Raw genomic sequence first — 23,913 nt, 5'->3', positions numbered from 1 at the left:
AACGCACACTCGAGTGTACTCTTTCGACGCTGACGCCGACCGCCATTTTGGATAATACAAAAGTCGCCCTTCTGCGTCAGCGTTGAGCGTAAACGCTCTGATGAGGGTTTTGTGGCCCTCGGCTATAATATAAGGTTAAGTTCTAAATCCATCACATTACCGTACCGCGGCGTCTTATTGAATTACCGGAAAAACGGTATTACGGGAGAAAGGCTCCTTGGTAATGATTTCATCAAAAATGACAAAACAATGATGTTGCATTTGGGATTATCAATTCCCAATTAAGGCCACATTTTCTTATGACGTTATCACGCAAAATTATCGTCCGTAAATCTACTTTACAGAAAACCTTATTTTTGTTACGTTTAGATATGTACTTGATAGACGATCCTTCCATGAAGTGTCGATCTTAGTCCGGCATTGGACGTCTGTAACAGGTATTATGATGGTGGGTTACCTGATAGTGCGTGTAGATGGGGTTGGGGTACAGTGTTTACCTGATAGTGCGTGTAGAATAGATGGGGTTGGGGCACAGTGTTTACCTGATAGTGCGTGTAGACGGGGTTGGGGTACAGTGTTTACCTGATAGTGCGTGTAGACGGGGTTGGGGTACAGTGTTTACCTGGTAGTGCGTGTAGATGGGGTTGGGGTACAGGTTGGGGTCGGGCTCCGCCGCCGGCGCCACGATGGTGTGCGGCACGTGCGCGGTGACTCCCCGTCGGTTGCGTGCGCGCCACCATTTGCGTGAATCGTCTAGCACCTGTTTAAGAACATTTAAATTAATTTCTTTCATAATACAGATTTCATTATAAATTGCAGGTACGTTAATTTATATCAAGAAAGAATTAAAGAACCTTATTTAAGAATTTCAAGCACCTCGGTTTAAGTGGTCTCGAGACTTTCGAGGACAATTAGCAATTAGCTTGTCGTGCATTTCTAGCAAATAAATTTATATTTCTATTTCTATTTTATTTATTTAATTGTAACGAATTGGTAAATAATAACTAAAATACGGTTCTGTACCCTTAGTGTAACGTACCTACGCGTTTGCGTTAAGTCTCATTTTGTATGGGATTTTGAGTTTCCAAAACGTTCCCTTTGGCGCGGTGTTCAAAATCCCATACAGAAATAGACAAAGGATGACTCACGTTAGACCGGACCGACCGGGTCATGTCCGGGCCGGAGCTTCCGGAGTATGGAAGGTAGAGTACACTATATGGAGTACACTCCATATTCCTGAGCTTACTTTTCTATGACAGATGACACGTGATCACGGGATGCTTTCCATAGAAAACGAAGCTCGAGAGACTCCGGCCCGGGCACGGCCCGGTCTAACGTGACGTGAGTCATCCTTCATCCTTAACGCAAACACGAACGCTCGTCACGCTATCGAATGAAATATTCACTAAAGTGTCATTCTATGGAACTTGCTATGAGTTGCTAACTATGTAAACAAACCGCCATATTGAAATTGTCTCTGACTGATGAATTACTAGGTAGTGACTTTTGTTTACATAGTTAGCAAGTTCCATAGAATGACACTTTATCCCATATAACCATTCCAGTCGCAGAATCATCAAAGTGGTAACTAAATGTCAGATGTGTCGTAACAGAGTCCACACAATGTGTCTAGAATTGTTTCGAAACAAAGTGTCGTCGCCGTGTGTACACTTTTCCGTAACAAGGTGTCGACACATTTGTGTGCACTTTGCGTGCGGTTTGCGACTAAATCTGACAGCAAATTTGTGACAGCAAATGTCAATATAAAATACCTCTTGAAAACCAAGGTTTGTCAAACTACTATTAGTGTCTCGTGTGCTCGTAAGTAATTCTAGTAAGTCATCATGGGCGATGCAAATGATAATAATCGACCAAAACCATATAAACACCCAACACCCGTCAACCTTTTACAGAAAAGTTTTTAAAGAAATGCAATAAGCTACTTAGGTCAGCCAACGAATGCTCAAAAAAGTTGTAGAGGGAAATGCTCGGAACACAATTTTTGACTCTGTAACTTGGTTTGGACAAGTTAGGAGGTGAACATATCAAAAGTCCCCGGCCGTAGGCCTTGAGCGGGGGGAAGAGAGGGGGCTTTGAATGTCCCATTTTCCGGTTTTTCGATTATATCTCGGAAACTATGCATCTTAGCGACATGGCCACTTATACAAAATGAAAGTTAATTTAATTTGTTACAAGTTTATTCAGTCAATTTTTTCGATATGTTGAATAGTTTTTGAGATATCCGCTCTTGAAAGTTTAGTTAGGGCTCTCAATTTTATCTTGATATATCTACATCAGTGAAGGTGCTAGGCCGTGTATGGTATCGTTTTCGTATAAATCTGGGTTGCTGAATCCATTTAACATGGAAACCATTCCACAAAATTAAAAAAATCTTTTTAGGGTTCCGTACCTCAAAAGCATAAAACGGAATCCTTATAGGATCACTCGTGCGTCTGTATGTCTGTCTGTCTGAATACACAAAATAGTTCTTTACCTATAGATGACAGGAAAACCTATTAGAAATGTGCAGTCAAGCGCGAGTCGGACTTAATGTACGGAACCCTTAATACGCGAGTCCGACTCGCACTTGGTCGGTTTTTTTAAACTCCTCTTGACGCTTAACCGCTGAACCGATTTCGTTGAAATTTGGTATAGAAATAGTTTGCATCCCGGAACAGGACATAGGATAGATCTTATAACCAAAATCATCTTTTGAAGGTGTGAAAAGTGGCGTGGAAATTTGTACGGGAAATCAATAACCGCTGAACCGATTTATATTAAATTTGGGAAGGTCTACATCTTTGATTTAGTTAAAAATGATAAAAAAAAACATGACTTCAAACCTAAACTTAAACAGTATTAACTTCAAGAAGTCAATTCTGAATTCCCCCCTACACCTCATTTCACACCTTTGAAGGATGATTTTTGAGATAACTTATTATGTCCTGTCTCGGGACTCAAAATATATGTGTACTAAATTTAAATTAAAACTGTTCAGCAGTTTAAGCGTGAAGAGGAGTTTAAGAGAAAGTAAGTTTATATGTTTTTACTTTGGAATGGTGTCAATGTGATACCATAACTAAATTTGGTACTGCGAATTTATACGAAAACGATACCAAACATGGCCTCGTAGCTTTACTGTTGTAGAAGTCAAAATAAAATTGAGAGCCCTAAATTCTTATTACTTGACCAAACTTGTGTAGAAGGAAAAGGAAAAATAAAAGTCTTCGGTAGGATTATAAGACACAAATATAATTTTTTTTTGCGTTACTATTTCAATTATCAAATATAAACATACCTTGATTATATTATTCTAGTGAGATCCTCACAGATAAACAAAACCATTTACTTAAAAAATTACAAGGTCGAAATGTCACGGAACTTGTGAGAGTAATACGTGAAAAATAAAAACTTTTATGACAAATAAATCTGGACACAATTTAAGAAGCATCCAATTGCGTCGAGGAATCATCTGTATGTTTGCTTGTTTCATTACCTCCTCGCTTCTTTTTTTGTCCTTTGTATTCTGTAGCAATTTGTTAGATCTGAAAATAAAGATAACTTGCGTCGTCACGGATGTCGATTTATAGGTTTTAGGGAGTGCAGAATTCGAAAACGATGATCATTTTATAATCCAAGATGGCCGCTACGTATTTTGTCAGAAAAGTCGTCATGAATATCGTTTTATAGGTTTTAGGAAGTGCCGATTTCGAAAATGATGACCAGTTTGGAATCCAAGATGTGTGCCGTGCACTTTGTCATAAAAGTCGTCATGGATATCGTTTTATAGGTTTTAGGGAGTGCAGAATTCGAAAATGATGACCATTTTGGATTCCAAGATGTCTGCCGTGCACTTTGTCATATAAGCCGTCATAGATGTTGATTTATAGGTGTTAGGAAGAGCAGATTTCGATAATGCTGACCATGACCAACAAAACGACATCCATGTCGACTTTTAACATAGTGCATGGCCGCCATCTTCGATTCCCAAATAGTTATTATTTTCGAAATCTGCGCTCCCTAAAACCTATAAAACGACAGCCATGACGACTTTAATGACATACTGCATGGCCGCCATTTTGGATTCCAAAATGGTCATCATTTTCGAAATCAGGGCCCCCTAAAACCTATAAAACGACACCCATGACAACTTTTATGACATAGTGCGTGGCCGCAATTTTGGATTCCAAAATGGCCATCATTTTCGAAATCTGCGTCCCCTAAAACCTACAAAACGACATCCATGACGACTTTTATGACATAGTGCATGGCCGCCATCTTGGAATCCAAAATGGTCATCGTTTTCGAAATCTGCGCCCCCTAATACCTATAAAACGACATCCATGACGACTTTTATGACATAGTGCATGGCCACCATTTTGGAATCCAAAATGGTCATCATTTTCTAAATCTGCGCCCCCCAAAACCTATAAAACGACACCAACGACAAGTTTTGTTGGTCATGGTCATCATTTTCGAAATCAGGCCGCGTAGCCAAGATGCCAATCGCTTACGCTCCGTAGCGATCGAAACGCAACTGTCACTGTCGCGCTAATATGGAAGAGTGATAGAGAGACATAATGCTTTTCGATGTCGAAGCGATAGCGATTGTAACCTTGGCTAGGCCGGCTGCTCTTCCTAACACCTATAAATCAACATCTATGACGGCTTATATGACAAAGTGCACGGCAGACATCTTGGAATCCAAAATGGTCATCATTTTCGAATTCTGCACTCCCTAAAACCTATAAAACGACACCCATGACAACTTTTATGACATAGTGCGTGGCCGCCATTTTGGATTCCAAAATGGCCATCATTTTCGAAATCTGCGTCCCCTAAAACCTACAAAACGACATCCATGACGACTTTTATGACATAGTGCATGGCCGCCATCTTGGAATCCAAAATGGTCATCGTTTTCGAAATCTGCGCCCCCTAATACCTATAAAACGACACCCATGACGACTTTTATGACATAGTGCATGGCCACCATTTTGGAATCCAAAATGGTCATCATTTTCTAAATCTGCGCCCCCCAAAACCTATAAAACGACACCAACGACAAGTTTTGTTGGTCATGGTCATCATTTTCGAAATCTGCTCTTCCTAACACCTATAAATCAACATCTATGACGGCTTATATGACAAAGTGCACGGCAGACATCTTGGAATCCAAAATGGTCATCATTTTCGAATTCTGCACTCCCTAAAACCTATAAAACGACACCCATGACAACTTTTATGACATAGTGCGTGGCCGCCATTTTGGATTCCAAAATGGCCATCATTTTCGAAATCTGCGTCCCCTAAAACCTACAAAACGACATCCATGACGACTTTTATGACATAGTGCATGGCCGCCATCTTGGAATCTAAAATGGTCATCGTTTTCGAAATCTGCGCCCCCTAATACCTATAAAACGACACCCATGATGACTTTTATGACATAGTGCATGGCCACCATTTTGGAATCCAAAATGGTCATCATTTTCTAAATCTGCGCCCCCCAAAACCTATAAAACGACACCCATGACAACTTTTATGACATAGTGAGTGGCCGCCATTTTGGATTCCAAAATGGCCATCATTTTCGAATTCTGCGTCCCCTAAAACCTACAAAACGACATCCATGACGACTTTTATGACATAGTGCATGGCCGCCATCTTGGAATCCAAAATGGTCTTCGTTTTCGAAATCTGCGCCCCCTAATACCTATAAAACGACACCCATGACGACTTTTATGACATAGTGCATGGCCACCATTTTGGAATCCAAAATGGTCATCATTTTCTAAATCTGCGCCCCCCAAAACCTATAAAACGACACCAACGACAAGTTTTGTTGGTCATGGTCATCATTTTCGAAATCTGCTCTTCCTAACACCTATAAATCAACATCTATGACGGCTTATATGACAAAGTGCACGGCAGACATCTTGGAATCCAAAATGGTCATCATTTTCGAATTCTGCACTCCCTAAAACCTATAAAACGACACCCATGACAACTTTTATGACATAGTGCGTGGCCGCCATTTTGGATTCCAAAATGGCCATCATTTTCGAAATCTGCGTCCCCTAAAACCTACAAAACGACATCCATGACGACTTTTATGACATAGTGCATGGCCGCCATCTTGGAATCCAAAATGGTCATCGTTTTCGAAATCTGCGCCCCCTAATACCTATAAAACGACACCCATGATGACTTTTATGACATAGTGCATGGCCACCATTTTGGAATCCAAAATGGTCATCATTTTCTAAATCTGCGCCCCCCAAAACCTATCAAACGACACCCATGACAACTTTTATGACATAGTGAGTGGCCGCCATTTTGGATTCCAAAATGGCCATCATTTTCGAAATCTGCGTCCCCTAAAACCTACAAAACGACATCCATGACGACTTTTATGACATAGTGCATGGCCGCCATCTTGGAATCCAAAATGGTCTTCGTTTTCGAAATCTGCGCCCCCTAATACCTATAAAACGACACCTATGACGACTTTTATGACATAGTGCATGGCCACCATTTTGGAATCCAAAATGGTCATCATTTTCTAAATCTGCGCCCCCCAAAACCTATAAAACGACACCCATGACAACTTTTATGACAGTGCATGGCTGCCATTTTGGATTTCAAAATGGTCATCATTTTCTAAATCGGGGCCCCCTAAAACCTATAAAACGACTTTTATGACATAGTGCATGGCCGCCATTTTGGAATCGAAAATGGTTATCGTTTTCGAAATCTGCGCCCCCCAAAACCTATAAAACGACACTCATGTTAACTTTCATGACATAGTGCATGGCCGCCATTCTGGATTCCAAAATGGTCATCATTTTCGAAAGCGGGGCCCCCTAAAACCTATAAAACGACATCCATGACGACTTTTATAACATAGTGCATGGCCGCCATTTTGGAATCCAAAATGGTCATCGTTTTCGTAATCTGCGCCCCCTAAAACCTATAAAACGACACCCATGACGACTTTTATGACATAGTGCATGGCCGCCATTTTGGATTTCAAAATGGTCATCATTTTCTAAATCGGGGCCCCGTAAAACCTATAAAACGACATCCATGACGACTTTTATGACATAGTGCATGGCCGCCATCTTGGAATCCAAAATGGTCATCATTTTTGAAATCTGCGCCTCCTAAAACCTATAAAACGACACCCCTGACGACTTTTATGGCATAGTGCATGGCCGCCATTTTGGATTCCAAAATGGTCATCATTTTCAAAATTGGGGCCCCCTAAAACGTATAAAACGACATCCATGACGACTTTTATGACACAGTGCATGGCCGCCATTTTGGATTCCAAAATGGTCATCATTTTCGAAATCGGCACTCCCTAAAACCTATAAATAGACACCCATCTCGACTTTTATGACAAAGTGTTTGGCTACCATCTGCATGCAAGACATTTCTATTATTTTTACGTACAAAAATGGCCCCGTGTCAACTTCCAACCGAGATTTAATCGATAATTTATTCGATTAATGTTCAGATTAATTCAATTTCAATCTATGTTAGGTCGACTAAACTAATCGTGATTAAAATTTGAGGATTAACTTTTTTTATTCCATTAATTAGTCGAATAAACAGTTAATCTATTAAGTCCCATCTCTGACCACGTCATTTTTACACTTTGAGAATATCTGAAAACAAATGAACACAAGGACCCATTTTGCAAATCCAGTAACTTTGTTATTACTTTTGACAGCGCGTGTCATGTGTCTACACAGAGTCGACACAAAGTCGAAACATTTGCGACTACTTTGTGACTGCAATATTTCTCAGCCTTAAACCATATTTATACATCATAATTAACAAGTTTCGTAATATGTAAAGCGTTATTTCTGTTATTTAAGTATAGTATACGCATCGAAGTACTAAAAATGCATCAAATAATATATTTATGAACACAAGCACTGAGAAGTAAACAATTTCCTTTCCGGCTAAACTAAAACAATGTGGTGGCGCGTTGATTATATTACACTTAGTTTATCAAATCACTCGAGCAGTTTAATTCCCCATAATAATTTAAGTCCTATTGTAATATAAATGCAAACAATATATAATTACGTCTTGTAATCCGTTTTAGAGATGGCGTATTAATGTCACTTATTTTTATTTAACTATTTTTCCATCTGACAGTTTCCATTTGACAGGAACAAAATGAACGAATGAACGAATGATTTTGGCATAAAGTAGTCGCAAACCCGAAACAATGTGTGCACACGGCGACCACACTTTATGTCACTTTGTGTCATGTGTCGACCCTTCCCCATTTCTGGTAACTGTGTCGACACGGCGACGACTCTGCGACTGGAATTGTGACCGAAACAGACGGTGTCGACACAAGATGTGTCTACACCGTGTCGTAACGGCGACTGGAAATGGTTGTATGGGTAGGGGCTCTGTAGTTGCCGATAACACATAATTTAAAACGTACCTCTAGGTATTCTCCTCTGACGACACTGAGTTCCTTGTCGTTGTTGGCGGTACGCGGGTACGTGACGCGCACGACACGACCGCCGCGGGCCGCCACGCCCCGAGCCCACGCCTCGCCCAGGTCATCTGTACGTTAAGATTATTGATCTGTATATTAGTGAGCTGACGGAAAAGAATCCATGGCTAGGAGAAAAGATGGAGGTGAGGTTCATAATTAATAAACACATTCAGTGCCAGCGTTATTTTCTATGTATGGAGTAAATACTATAAGCTTAAGGTCAATGTGGAGTAGACTATCCTCAAGCTCTTTCAAAGCGTTTATCTACTGCGTTTGTACACATACTCCACACAGGTCGGTAGAGAACAAAGAGTGAAACTCTACCTTTCTATGTCTGAGCGAAGTACTGTGTCTGTACTTTATTATGCCTTAGAATGCTGGGATTGCCTTATAAGGTTCCGTCACACAGGCGCGTTTTCCGGGCGGGACGAGAGCGGGGCGCGCCGCTCTTACATATAAAACGCTCACGCGCCGCCCGGAAAACGCGCCTGTGTGACGTAACCTATAGATGGTGCAGTGCGTCGAAGATGTTTGCCGAAACGTATACGGGCGGGTTCCATGAAATCATGCGGAAAAAGATCTCATCGCTAATGGGACGCGTCCGAGCTAGGCCAAATGGCATACTGAAGGTGATTGCGAGCAGATTTCATTGTAGTATACTGGCACATTGGCTAGATCAGGTCCTTTAGCGACTTGTGTCAAATAGGCTGGCCTGTAGGTTTTAAGAATAATTTAATTTATTTTACTAACATACTATTTAAGTTAGCTTAAGTTTTATTTGTTTTCTAACTAACACGATATGGATGCTGTATCTGAAATAAAGAGGATTGATTGATTTGATTTATTGCCCTGTGACGGTATATCGGTCTTCCCCACATTGACCTTATTTCTATATGCCATTAGTAATGTCTACTGACCCTCATCGTCCTGTCGATAGGGCTCCCGTTCTGGCGACGACGCCGCGGAGCCGGAGTCGTGCGCGCGCGGCGCCGGCGACCTGCAACACGGAACACATGGGTAACCACTAACGCTCGCTAGGCTGCAGCATATAGGTTTAAGCATCGTAGGCGAACAAGCGAACGCGAAGCGATACGTCGCTGGGTGAATCAATCATTTGATTTGATTTGATACCCATAGAAGTGTCCCACGTGGGTGGTCTCGTTGCGAACGCGAACGCCTTGGGCCCGCCGCGCCGCGCCGCGTCGCGTTCGCGAGTTGTTCGCTTACGTAAGACGCAGCGTTAGTCGACGTAAAAAATATGTTTAAGTACATTTATCGTCTTATTACAAAAGGAGTAGATTTGTTCGGTTTCAAAACAAAAGACAGTTGGAACCTAAATCCTCGACGTCGTCATCATTTTGTATTCACGGACCGCCCAATGTTCTTAATTATGGAAACTTTTATAAACTGAAATTGATGTAAGTACATAATAGGTATTCTAAAGAAAACCAATAAGCCCTACTTTACTGGAATAGGCCGTATTCGTACCGGCGTTTACAGCTCAAAAGAAACAAAAATATTTTTCTTATTAAATAATTTAATTTCCCAAAGACGTACCTAAGGAATCTTTTCGATTATTGAAATCTTGGGCACGCGAGGCAGGAACCACAGTAAAGGGTTCTTTATTGAGAACATTCTACACGACAGTGATCTGTGCTTCTAACATCACTATTCGTCTCTTAATGGGTACCTGTCTTTGATATCTCGAGTGCCTATATAGTACATCCGTCATGGTGATGCCACCGAGTCATTATAAGCTTTACCTATCGTAGGGCGGGTACTGCTGCTCCCCATACAGCGAGGGCTCCTCGCGTTCGTAGTAGGGCTCCGCTGGCGGCTCGCCCGCCGCCGACACGCGACGGGGGGATGATCTAACACACACATACATGTAATACGACACAACACACACACACACATGATGATAGGAGTGGAAATGATTGCATTTACACAAACACAACATAAAATGTAACAAGGTCCTGATCGCGGCTCGACACTTCGTTTTCCATAGAAAGCATCACGAGGACACCGATCACCGATCAGGATAGAAAACGAAGTATCGGTAGTCACGGCCCGGACCCGGACCCTTCTAAGGTGGCCCGCACACTAGCGTCTTTCGAGCGTCGGCGTCAAGTCGGCGCTATGGAAAATGGCGTCGCTGCGCAGTTGCGCCAACGTTGCGTCGAGCAGCAACCACAGAGTTGACTAGACGCCGACGCTCGGAAGACGCTAGTGTGCGGGCCACCTTAGAACGGTCCGGGCCCGGGCCGTGACTTCCGATACTTCGTTTTCTATGACAGGTGATCGGTGTCCTCGTGATGCTTTCTATGCAAAACGAAGTGTCGAGCCGCGACCCGGACCGTTCTAGCGTGAGTCCCACGTTATTGATGACCTGCAGGCTATTGAGTGGTGATGAAGCTAATGGGAAGGTAACGTAAAGAGTAAAGAGAACTGATCTTAACTCTAAGGCCCACTTGCACTATCCCAATAACCCAGGGTTAAGCGGTTAAACCGTTAACCCAGTGTCAAATTGTATTGGTAACCATGGTAACTCCATCAGGTTTAACCGATTAACCCCAGGTTAGTGGAATGGTGCAAGTGGGCCTAGAGTTAGACCAAGAAAAGTCTGCAGCGATTTTGATAGCCCACGCAGTGCGAGTGTTATAACACTTGTACGCCTAGGCTATCAAAATCGCTGCAGACTTTTCTTGGTCTAACTCTAAATGAAGTAGGTTTGTATTGAGTACCTGCGCAGTGGCTGGTCGTCGACCTGGTAGTCCGGCGACCATCCATCCATGAACACGGGCTGGTACGGCGGGATGCTCGTCTTCCATTGCTCTCTGCCGAACACAACATCTCTTACTAACTACGAATACAAACATATTTCAGAAAGAAAGGGCAATAGAGAGATATCTTTCCAGGGTGTGTGGATGTGTGCCTGGGGACCGAAATCCCCGAAGTTGCAGAAGAGTTTAAACTTTAAAGACGAAAAAAGTATTAAAAAGTGAGTATGACTTTACGACAGTTTCAATTCGATGCCTTTGTCACATCCCTTTGTTATGTGTCTTATTGTTTCGTTAAAAATAAGTATGATCTACTACGACGACATCCGGAAAATTGCGGGTCATTTCTGGATGAGATTAGCTCAGGACCGGGGCAAGTGGCGTACAAGAAGAGAGGCCTATGCTCAGCAGTGGGCGATAAAGAGCTGATATGATGATGATGATCTACTATAGTAAGGATTTCCTCAAATGATTTTTATGCCTGAGACCCTAATCTCTTAAACAAAAGCCATTGCTATGACGAGCCCAAGCTTCCAACTTTGGCGCGTGGCAAAGCAACAATGCCATTTAAAATGCAACTTATTCAGTCGCGATACAGTTGCTTTTTAAACGGCATTGTTGATTTGCCACGCGCCATAGTTGAAGCTTGGGCTCGTCATAAAATAAATAATGGTTCTTGTCTAAGAGATTAGGGTCTTAGGCGTAAAAATCATTTGGGAAAATCCATACTATATTTTTACTTAGGTATATTCAATTATTTCGGGTCTAAAAGCAAATCCATCCTGATAAAGATTATCCGGCATGTCCCGAGCTTATCTTCGAAGTTTATCTGTTTCAGTTATGTTAATGCTAATATGTATTTATCTACGGATTAACTTATGATCGCACCACAAAAATAGTTGTTGACGCAACATTGTCATATGGCTCTTTCTGAATCTATGTTATATTTTAGAAATTAAATGTGTGTAAGTAAATTAAGTAGCTATAGATCCAAGCATGTTTAAAATGACATAAGTTTCATATTTTACATATACGGTGATTATTGAGTGCAATTAAGATCCAGATCCAGAGGCCGTTAGTTCAAGTCTAGCCCAAGACAGTAATTTTTCCACTTTTAAAATTTATTCTAAGTGCTAAGCTTAGAATAAATTTTTTATTTTTTATTTTTATTGAAAAAAATTAAGATCATTTAGGGGAAATTAAGAGAAAGGATCGAATCCACAAAAATGCGGTCCCGCCGCTCCCGCGTCTTGTGTTCCACTATTAACTATTGTAACATTTGTAACTTGTGGGGACAAGTAGAGAACTCACCTAGGTATAAGCCAAGCATCGCCGAGCGAGTGCCACAACTCTGTCTCTTTGCTGGTCACACAGTTCGCCAGCAGATTCAGCGCATCTCTCGTCAACAATGGCTGCACTACCCGCGCCGGTAACGGTCCCGCCGCCCCGCCTTCTGCGTCTTGCGCCGCGTCCACTATCAACGCCAACGGTGTAAACAGAAAGTGAACTAGCTCCGGTGCGTTCGGGTCGTGAATGTGTGCGCGGAGACGCGCTAACAGATTGAAAGATAGCTTGAATTTTTGCAGCACATCAACAAAATCTCTCTCATGTGGCGGTCGCGTGCGTAACGCTAGCATCCCATCGCCAGCGCCGGCCTGCCTCTTTCCTCGTGCTCTTCTCCTTCTCTCTAGTTCTCTGCCGGCGGCGGCGGCGTGCTGGAGGCGAGCGATGAACTTCTCGATGTCGTCGAAGCAGCGGTTGAGGATGGCGATGTCCTGCTCGTAGAGGCGCTCCGAGCCCGTGGAGGAGGCGTCGTCGCGCTCGCGCTCGCGCCCGAGCTGGGCTGACATTTGCTGCAATAAACAACAATGTTTTCTTTAATCATAAGCACTATTTTATGATCGGTCCTCAAACATGCTGATTAAATGGGGCCTTGGAGATTTAATTATATTTTAAAATAGCGCAGTGACAGATATAAATAAAAATCACCTCCGATCAAATAAAAACGATTTCGCCGTGGTCTCAAATAAGAGAGGTTTTAAGTTAGAAAAAAATATTGAGTGAAACTCGAAAAAGGGTAGTCCATAGCCTTGCTAATCCCAATGTTATTAACACTCTTACCACCATCACCGCCTCCCATTGCTGACGCGTCAATGTATGGTACATCCGCGCCATATTGACAACACTAAAACCCTCACTACACACAGGCACCGTTTACAAAAACATTATCTAGCTAAGTTAGTAATATACGAGACAAACACTTTACAAACAAGATGGGCTTCAGTCGTTGCCCATAGTGCGACCCTGCGCTGTTTGCGGCGTCAACTGAGCCTTCACTATCTCAAAGATTAAACCTCGATAGCTTATCGGTGCCGACTGTATCGATTGTTTCGAGAAACCGTAGAAATATGAAACAATAAAAATTATCGCCGCATCTAACTATGCTCATTTGCATTTTTATCGAGATCGCTACCGCTTTGATATTTTTGATAAAATCTCTGCAACACGGTAGCCTTTGAAGTGGCGTCATGGAACCTAAAGCACCTTCAGAATTATTTTCGGGGTTTTGTAGCATTGAAGGACTTTAAACTCATGCTAGAAGGGTCCAGGCTCCGTAGACAACATGCCAATCGCTGACGCTCCGTAGCGAACGAAACGCAACTGTCACTAACACACTAATGTGGAAGAGTGATAGAGACACAAAGCGATTCGATGGCGAAGCGCAAGCGATTGTCACTTTGGCTAGGCTACGGTCCATGCCGAGGCTACTTCTCGTAACACTTCGTTTTCTATGAAGGGTGCATGATCGGTGATAAGATAAGATCAGTATGTCATTCTTCTATAGAAAACTGTGTCGGTAGCCTCGGCTCGGACCCGGGCCGTTCAAACACGATCAAACACCTGCTTTGAGAAAGACAAGTGTTTGACTTCAGGGATTTATAGATACTTTAGATTGAAAGGTTAAATTTTAACTCGTAAAGGTATGGTATTCCGATGATTTACTTAAATTGCTTACGACCTGACTGGCCAGATCGTTTTACGGCCAGTATAGGCCCCCGTGGATATATACCCAAATTCTTCTCACCTGCCTACGAGGCCGCTCGATGTCGTCCCTCTCCCTCTCTCTTTCGATCACGAAGTCCCTCTCCCGACCTGCATCCCCCGCACTCCCTCCGCCGCCCCTGAAACAACGCCCACTACTTAGTCGAAGAGGTATTAAGTTATATTACCTTTCATATTAACTTTGTGATAGCTTGTACGGAAAATGTATTCAGATGACATCTTTTACAGTAGGTACACCTAAGCTATATAAAATAGACTTAGATCAAAGAAAAAATCTGATCTCTAATATAGTTGGCATATTCGAAGGTCGGTTAATTCCTCTCGAGAGGGGAAACTGGGTCTTGTTGGACCTAGTCCGATTTCCGCACAATATTTTCTACCGCCTTGCAGCGATTATAATAATCCAATAATTTCTACCAGGATTCGAAGGTGCGATCTCCAACTTGAAAGTCGTATGCCGACTATGCCATACCCAACGCTGTTTCAGAAAAACACTGTTCAACGCCATACTGTTCCAAATGTTCTGCTCGTGGTTCCGTAACGACATTGCAAGCATTGGCACAATAATTATCACTTCATGACAAACTAGTCCCTGATACTTTAAGGATGACTCACACGCTAGACCGGACCGGGCCCACACGGACATGCCATTTTCCATCGGTGATCATGATCACGTGGTGCTTTCCATAGGAAACGAAACGGACCCGGCCCGATTTAGCGTGAGTCATCAAAAGATGACTGAGAATCAAAACTCTATTATTGAATGAGAGTAAAAACTCTAAATATGCTCCAAAATCCAGAAAAGGACATTTCGTCTTGCCGCTTCCTTGGCAGATTGCTAATCCATATCCATATAGTCACCACACACCACAATATCCCGATGGTGTCGGTCATCGTCGTCACGTTTCGATTGTCGATTTCACCAATTCATTTCTGGATCGACAAGTGACGACGGTAGGTAGAAACATAATACATAATAGCAACAATGTTCACTTGCTGGACCAACAATGTAAGGTGAATTGCCAATGCCAGGCGACAATTATTGCCAGCGTAGTGAAGGGGCCTGGTGACCACGATAGACCCCATCGATGCCCTGGATACACTATGTCCCAGGCCAGTGATATGGATACATCACTCTCGTCGATAGACTAAACAACACCCAGCTTTCGTCATTTGTCGTGACCTCATACGCCAAGGCACCTGGTCTCTCTCTCTTCCTTTCTTGCCGTATCCGGCAATGGCGACTTCATCAACAATTCTTTTTCTCGAAAATGCCCTAATGTGGCACGCTAAACTAAACTTCGTCTTGAAAATGCGGTCACACGATGCGCAATGGAGTTGTCCTGTCGAGTTGCGGGTGCATGTGTAAAGGCACCTGGTAAACACGAACACGATAGACAACGATGGGCCCCTGGAGATAGGTATATGAAGGTTAAACCCCGTACCGGTATTTCGCGCGGCGCGTACGCACTGGTTGCTGGTTGTACATCTCACTAAAGTCACTCTGCCCTTCTCATCTCATCTATCTTATCAGATTAGGTTAATCTCTGACTGGCCTTTTTGACCGTAAATACTTGTGTTTTGTTGGATATCTTTAGATAAATAAACAGCCAGTGTAGTGTAGACAAATATATTTTACCTTGAAATGCAGAGTATTTTATCTCAGAGAGCCACTAGAATCAACTCTCAAATTCTACACTGAAATCCCTCGCATCCGTACAGTTGATTGTTGAAAAATGTCACCTTTTTCCTCCTCCTTGCGTCGTTATCCTCAGTAATGAGGGTCGTGACCTCCCTTCAGAATCACCTTCTCTTTCACAATTCCTCTCCATCTGGTTCTGTCCTTGGCGGTATGGAGAGCCCTGTGGACTGTGGAGTCAAGAGCGGTGCGGATCTGGTCGGACCAACGTATTGGACTGCGTCCACGCCCAGGCCTTTTCCCATCCACTTTGCCTGTCACAAAAAGCTTTTCGAGGCTGTCACCGTCTTTCCTTGCTATATGTCCGAAGTACTCAAGGACTCTGCGTAGACATTCAGATGACAGCCGCGACGAGATCTTGAGTTCTCTCAGTATGGAGACGTTAGTCCGAAATGCTGTCCAGGGGATACGAAGCATCTTTCTCCAGCACCACCCACAGTCACCTTTTTAGCTTTACATATATCTTTTTTATTATTTTTAAACGTATGACTTACAGTTCATCCTAGTAAATGAATGAATGAATGAATATTCTTTATTTCAGACCAGGTCCATATACAATTAAAATTAAAATTAAATTAAATTAAATTATAACATTAATACATTACATGTGTAGTAAAGTAAAGTGTAGATAGTTTTATCTTCTTTATTAACCTTTTGGACGCCAATGACCGATACATCCGCACCGCAGGTCCAACGCCAAAGACGGATTAATCGGTCTCAGACCACAGAGCAACTTAGACCTACGTGCATATGCATAAAGTTCAATTTCAGTTTTGCCACTTTTGACACTTCGGTGACGTAGCGTTCCGTCCGAGTGACAGCTTTTGTGTTTGACACGCCGTCGAAAAGGTTAAACGCGCCAAAAACTATATCAACACCCTTAAATCCAAGATGGCTGCCACTTACTTGAGCGCATTCAGCTCTTCAACCAACGCCTGCGCCCCAACGTCGTGACACTGGAAGATGTGTAGCTCCTTCCTCGGCGCCTCGCCCGACGCGGGTGAGTTGGCAGGCGAGGGGGTGGCGGGGGGGCCGACGACGAACGCCAGCACGTTGTTGTACAGCTCCGCGGGCTCGGGGGAGGTGAAGGCGGTGGGGGAGTGCACCCAGGCCGCGGGGAAGCGCTCCATCACGGACTGTATAAATATAATTAATTAATTAATAATTAATATTCGAGCTACATCAAAACTCTTAACTGTCAATTGGTGGACCTTATGCTTTTCAAAATAAGGTTTACCGATGGACAGTTAACAGTGTGGGCGATGCATTGACGTATATGTCTCAGGACTGGCCTTACGGGCAATAAGAGTGGGCCATGAATGGGTCCAGTACAGGGGTGTGACACTGCTACAATGCGATTAATTGACGAGTTCGCGTCACGCGCGCGATTGGTCGCAACTAGTTGCGTTAGATTACACGATTGGCTAGAATTCGTGAGTGACATCGCTGAACTAGATACCATTGTTAATAGTGTCCGTAAGGCCCGTCCTGAGATATACAGATCGACCTAGCCCCAAGCTACGCAAAGCCGGTATAACGGGCATGTAGTGTAGTACAGTCACCACACGGGAATGTTGAGCCACTTACCACTGTTCGCAACTTGGTCGAATAATCCAAGTCGGGGTCCGAACTCTTACCAGTCTCGTATCACGACTTCGGCCGAACTCTGCTGACCAATGGGGCGGTCATTGCTACAGTTACGTAAAACCAAATACGGTTAGCCAATGACCGCCCGTGTTTTCTTCGGAAGGTGGCGTTACTATGGTTACGTAATAACAAAAATATTTAACCAATGATTGATAGCGATTTTTCCGGAAGCTGACGTTACTATGGTTACATTACAACATCCGCTTTAGTCCTAGAAACGTCTATTTGACTGCTAAGCTGCTATGTAGAAATTTTCGTTCACTTTCCTTTTAACGGCAGCCATTTCCATATAATTCATAAACTGAAACTCATGTAGATAACAGCTGTCAAAAGGAAAGTGAATGAAAAATATAATTATAAATAAGCAGATTATCCAGTTTCCGCTAGGAACAACGACATCTAGCGTCTGATTCAAACGAGTAACTTCAAAATTTAACTAATCCTTTTCGTAGACGAAGGAATTTTTATTACGTCAACTAGTTTTGACATAGTGAAATTTTGACGCAACAAAGCAACCAAGATATCATCGGGTAACATCGGTCATATCGCGATCGTGCCTACTAACGAAAAATACCGAACCCATTATATTACACGACTAAATTGCGTCCATTGCCAAGTGGCTCAACATTCCCATGTGGTGACTGTACATATATAAACAGCCTTCGGTTAATATAGTAGGTAGAGGTACCTATGCATAATGGCCTGGTCACTCACCCCTGTTTCGTAGTCCATGACAAGCACCCACTGCCCTTCTAAACATAGTTGCATCTTTTGGCTCCATATTCCTGTAAAACAACAAACACACAATTAGTAACGGAAATCCAAAACCGTCAAATGTGTCTACTTTGCTCCCCACTGGGTTGTGCTCCAACAGTTTTTATATATAAAAAACTATATCACAACCTCATTTAAGTGTTACAACATTATAGTAGTAGTGGTCTACTTTAAATTGGTTTAAATTGGCATACCACAAGTAGACCAAGGAGAAGCGGATCACAGGGCGAATCGAGTCAGACTAAAAAAGTTGTTCATATTGAAAATATAACGTAACAGAAGACATGTGCGGCGCTATTTTTGAGCATTCATATCAATATCACTGAAATATTTCAGATACCAACGGATTTTTCATGATGATCTGATTCACTCTGTGGTCCGATACGCCTCGGTCTCCCCTATAATAATTTAAAATAAAAAAACCTCTTATAAAGGAATAAATTCACCTGGAATATTTTGAATTATTCCTGACGATTACTTGTTAAATAGTAAAAGTTACTACCAAGAGTAGAGTACCAAAAGTAAAGTCAGGGCTTATTATTAGGGCCTTGGCTTTTGCTGAGATCTGATAACTTTTTTAGTAAAAGCTGAGTCTTGGTCGCCAATTTCACGTAAAATGTTTTTGGTGCGATATTTTAATTGTCATGACTACAGGGTCCTCGAGGTTGATTCTGATGAAAAAAAATGTTGCAGATTTTATCTTATTTTGATATGACTTCACAAATAGTTACTTAAATCACAAATGGCCTCCTGTGCTTAATAAATAATGTTGTAGTCTGATAATTATTCACCTTGTTGTTGAATACATTGCATGTACCTATTACTAATTTATTTGTTCTATTCGTATCAATTGTTATTATTGTAACGTAGACATTTTCTTGGATTTTAAATTAATATTTTTGGGTTGAATTCTTTTTCTTCTTTCAACGTTTTTAACAATATCCCAAACTAACTCGATTGATTGCACTTCTTTGCATAATCTGTTGCATTCAGATGCACCGTTTGATGCTTATCTGTTGTCGGGGTTGTCATATGAGTAAAAATAATTAAAACTTGAGATATTTATGTTGTCACTCCAGGAAAACTTTGTATGATTTAGGTATGATTTTTATAGATAGAAAATAATATTGATGTAAAACAAAACATAGAAATTACAGACTGACAAAGTGGCTCTGAAATGAAACATTATTAGATTTAATGATAAAATATATTTCTTAGGCTCAAGAAAGAGTTCTCTAGATAAATCAGTTCAGAATTTTCGAAGGATTTGTGTCTTCAGGGATTGGCACCCTACTTTTGTTTTTGGCCTTTTGTTCTCAACATATGAGAAGGTCATTCGGTGATGACATGCACTTTTGATGTGTGGACCCCTCCGGGGACGCACGCTCGCATGAGCCCTATTTTGTGATAAGACCACACATTCCACATGGTGGTCAAAATGGTGGAAGCAGTTCGAGTCCTTCGGTGTGTTCCACTGAAGTTGACTCCTGCTCGAGGGAAGGGAGCGCTCCGCCAGAAGTCCTAACAGCTTCCAGTGCGGAGCCGGGATGTTTCTAGATGTTTCTAGAAGCTTTTGATGTTTCTAGAAGTTTCAAGATGTTTCGAATTTGAAGTTTTAAAATGATGCTGTGGGATCTGCCCCACGTCATCTGCACTGGCCGGCTCCAACCAGGTTAGCAGTCAGCTTCCCGGGGATAGGCGAGGTCACTCCCCGCTGCTCCAGGTCCGGTAGCAGTTTTTGAGGTCGGTCCGATGCATCTTTAATTTTTAAATTGAGTCTCCGCTCGGCTACAAATTTAAAATGTGATTTAGAGCAATAGTTATTTTAATTTAAAGTTTTGAAAGTTCTGGTGCATAAAACTTAGGTATTTCGGAATTTAGTTTTTTTAGTATTTTATTAATTGGTGTAAACCTTCATAACTTGAACCTGTGAAGCGACCCAGCTTTGCCACTGAGCTTTTGAAATAATTGGTTAGAAATAAAGTTTATTAGATATAAATTTGTTTAATTGTTTCTCCTCTTAGCTTTCCTACAGCAAGGTTTCCACTTAGTTTATTTTATTTTGATTTAATTTTATTTTGTTAACATGGCTGTTTCCATTTAAGACAAGCCGGAGCTTTTCATTTATTCATTTATTTTACCCCCCTTTCAAAACACCCGTGTTACAATGGCGCCCAAGAATTTTTCAGGTTTCTAAATAATTACTTGCTGCAGGAAAAGTCTAGACTTATTTTTATGCACCAGAAAATAATTTTGTTTCACTCACCTTTTGTAGATTATTTTCAAAGATTTTTTGGGTATTGCATACCATAATTGGGGCATTTGCTCACATTTATGCTGTTTTCTGTACATTTACATGTAATTATTTTCGAAAATCATAGAATTTTGTATGATACATTTTGAGGTTAGAAAATTTTGCTGACTTGATAGATGTCAATAACACGTGTTGCATTTTTAGTAAATTTGGATACTATTTTGAAGTTTTGACACTAGTTTTCATTTGCTTTCACATTTAATATTTAATTTAAATTAAAAAATAAGAATTTTTTATTTTGTAACAAGAGTACACAATTTTGCCACTTGGGATCACTTGTAGTAAATTATATTTAGTCCGAGATTTCATATTCTAGGAGAAAAATGTGTGGATTTTAGTAGAATGTTGTTTTGTGATTTTTATAAATTTGATGGAACTGCACTTTCATAAGTGTTTTATAGTGGATTTTGTAAATTTTTGTTTTAACAGTTAAGCCGGAAGGCATAGTAATTTAACCACATAACAAGTATTGTTAAGGAAAACAATAGTTATATTAACATAATTTAATTTAATTTTCTTACACAGCACTGTTTTTGTAAACATGAAGCACCAGAAATTTCAATGCAGTAGCATATTTAGTAAATAAAAGTTGAAACACAACACTTAATTTCACAGCTTATTGATAAATAAATTTATTGAGGAAGGTCAAGCCAATTAGGAGCACATCCTAGGTCCAAGGAGCTGTGGAAGCAGTGTCGGCATTTTATTTTTCAGAAATCTCCGCATAGCCGCAGGGGAAACAGTTTAGTATGGAAGTCTGGTCTGGCAGTAGTGTCCGGCGAGATGCTTGTGGTGTTTCATGATCATTTAACTTCTTAAAGAATGAAGATATTCTTCTTCGGCGTGCTAGCGCTTATAGTTCCAGAACAATTGACATGATTTCATTTTCAAAATTATAAATTATTGTGATCCGGCAGTCCAGTTGTAGAAATGGCTGGATGCCTTTTGTTTTGTAGTGGTAATATCCAAATTCAGCACGGTTTTGATGTAATCTGTAACAAGTTCACTTAAATTTTGAGGTATGCAATACATTTTTTGGGTTAGTTTAGTTTATTTGACTTTGAAATGACATTTAGCGTTGATTTTGAAGGGAGAGGGAAAATCGTGTGAAATAAGATGATTCCTGATCTCAAGATTTAGTGTTTTACCTGTGTTTTTGGTAGTTTTCGGTTAACTCTGTGTAGTTTTGAGTCGCTGATTTAGCGTATTTAATATTTACCGTAATTCGAGTTTTTAACGGTACTTCACACAACGTAAGACTTGTGTTTCATATTAGATGGTAGTTTTCCAAATTAAAATGGTATTTGCAACCAAAGTTTTGTTCTTTGTAGTTTAAAGTGCAAAGTAAGGTTAAGTCATGAAATTGTTTTTTTTTAACACAGAGTAAACGTCACAAGGGTACGTTCGAAAACGCGTAAATTTTAGAAATGTTTGCTTTACTTCGTAACGAGTTCAGCGTTTATAAAAACGCTCGTTTTTTGAAAATTATTTTGTAATTTGTTTAAATATTGATATTTATTTAGGTAAATACAATATAGTTATTTTGGTGTATAACGTTACGAGATTTGGTTTTTTAGTACTCAAATTTAATGAGATATATTAATTTGAAGTAGTTTTCTTTATTTAGACCTTATTTCGCCAAGAATACAGTTTGTAATCTCGGTTTGAGAATTGGCGGGAATTTCGAATAAGGCTGGCATGTTTTGGATTTTAAAACAAATTTTGGTAGGTTTTCAAGAAGGTGGTGTTTTCCAAGGCCTCGCCTACACGAGAACGTTTTGTTTCACGGTTGTCTCGTTTGGAGTGTTGGGTATTATGGTAAAATATCCAATCACGACATTATGCACGGTACGTGGTGAACAGCACTGACTGTATTCACTACTAATTTTGTTGCGGGGATGGAAGAACGGGATTTGTAATGCGTGAAGTATGGTAGGGGCGACAGATGAGATATGAACGGTATGGTGAAGTGCGTGATGTATAATTGGGGCGAAACAACTTGCTCACTTTTTAAGGTCAGAGCGAGTCTTTAACATAGCCAAGGGTTTGTATTTCGGTGGTAGGTTTCGAGTGCTTACCACACTCGAGCACGGTTTTGTGCAATTTTGCGTATTTGTGGCTACGCATTTGGTCGGTATGGGGTTCATACCCAGCAGTTACCATTTTTGAGGGGCTGTTTTAAATTGGGTTCTTGCTTTTTTGGACATATCGACCGCGGTACCCCTTTTGGTTTGGTACCTTTTGTTTTATCGTGTTGACGATCCAATGAGCCATTTTTGAAGGCATTGGAACGGCACTCGGTGTCTCCGCCATTTCTTTTTCATGCCTGCTACCGCGATGCAACTTAGCCAAATGGTTGAAATTTTTTCGATTTAATATGGTTTTAGAGTTTAGGGGAGTTATCCTTGGACGCACGACCCCTCGTCTTGTACCAGTCGTCGTGCCGCCAAGGACGACAAACCACTCACCTGCTATGTTATATAGGTACCTCGTTTTGTTTAGGTATATATTTTTATAGTTTGGTTTTTGATTCCGGAGAGTTGGGGTGGACAGGTGTACCTCATCAACTCAAAGGGCCGTTTTGGATTTTTTGGGGTTGATTTGATGATTGTTGTCTACCTGAAGGGTTGGGACAGGCCTTAGTGTCCTCAACCGGTAGGGTTACAACAAAGGTTTTCGTTCAAGGCTTATAGTTAGGGGACTATAGGTCTCAATTTCGCCCGGTCTAGCTGAGTTTTTTTTAGGAATGCTGAACATCGGTCCTGGCGGTTGGTTTTTGGTTTTCTCAGCACAACAAGCTTTTATCGCGTTGTACTGAGAAGGCCAACGGTTTGTTTACGGGTTGGAAGGATAGACTGAGGTTTTTTTTTCTATGTGCAGCGCAGTTGGCCGCATAGTTTTTTTTCACCTTCCGTGGTACTGACGTGGGTTCGAGATTATTATTTAGATTTTTTTTGTTCGGTCAGAACAGCAGTTTTTTTAAATTGTTTAATGTTAGTATGATTTTACTTTAAGATTTTTTGGGGGTTCGTTTGAGCATTTTTGGTATGTTTTGAATCTCGAAGTTGCGTCAGACTTTTTGTTTACATTCTAGGTTTTCTAGGTCAGT

The 23,913-nt window shown here is 41.3% G+C and overlaps 1 protein-coding gene across 4 annotated transcripts in view; it reads right to left on the bottom strand.

Moving 5' to 3' along the window:
• The window catches only part of LOC134675412 (epidermal growth factor receptor kinase substrate 8-like protein 1), a 35,870-nt gene that overhangs the window by 8,302 nt on the left and 3,655 nt on the right, over positions 1-23,913 (bottom strand). For 3 of the 4 annotated variants that reach the window (XM_063533642.1, XM_063533643.1, XM_063533644.1), the window contains exons 3-11: positions 18,431-18,501; positions 16,976-17,205; positions 14,393-14,489; positions 12,619-13,160; positions 11,272-11,364; positions 10,291-10,398; positions 9,445-9,524; positions 8,471-8,595; positions 623-760 (exon numbers count right to left, since the gene is read on the bottom strand). In XM_063533642.1, coding sequence (XP_063389712.1) covers positions 623-760; positions 8,471-8,595; positions 9,445-9,524; positions 10,291-10,398; positions 11,272-11,364; positions 12,619-13,160; positions 14,393-14,489; positions 16,976-17,205; positions 18,431-18,501 — 1,484 coding nt within the window. The remainder of the gene's footprint in view (positions 1-622; positions 761-8,470; positions 8,596-9,444; positions 9,525-10,290; positions 10,399-11,271; positions 11,365-12,618; positions 13,161-14,392; positions 14,490-16,975; positions 17,206-18,430; positions 18,502-23,913) is intronic. The other variant, XM_063533645.1, reaches the window with a different exon arrangement.

Source organism: Cydia fagiglandana, chromosome 22 (genome assembly GCF_963556715.1).
Source record: "Cydia fagiglandana chromosome 22, ilCydFagi1.1, whole genome shotgun sequence".
NCBI classification, from domain to species: domain Eukaryota; kingdom Metazoa; phylum Arthropoda; class Insecta; order Lepidoptera; family Tortricidae; genus Cydia; species Cydia fagiglandana.
The sequence above is the reverse complement of the archived record's forward strand: the minus strand, read 5'-3'. Positions and strand labels throughout refer to the sequence as shown.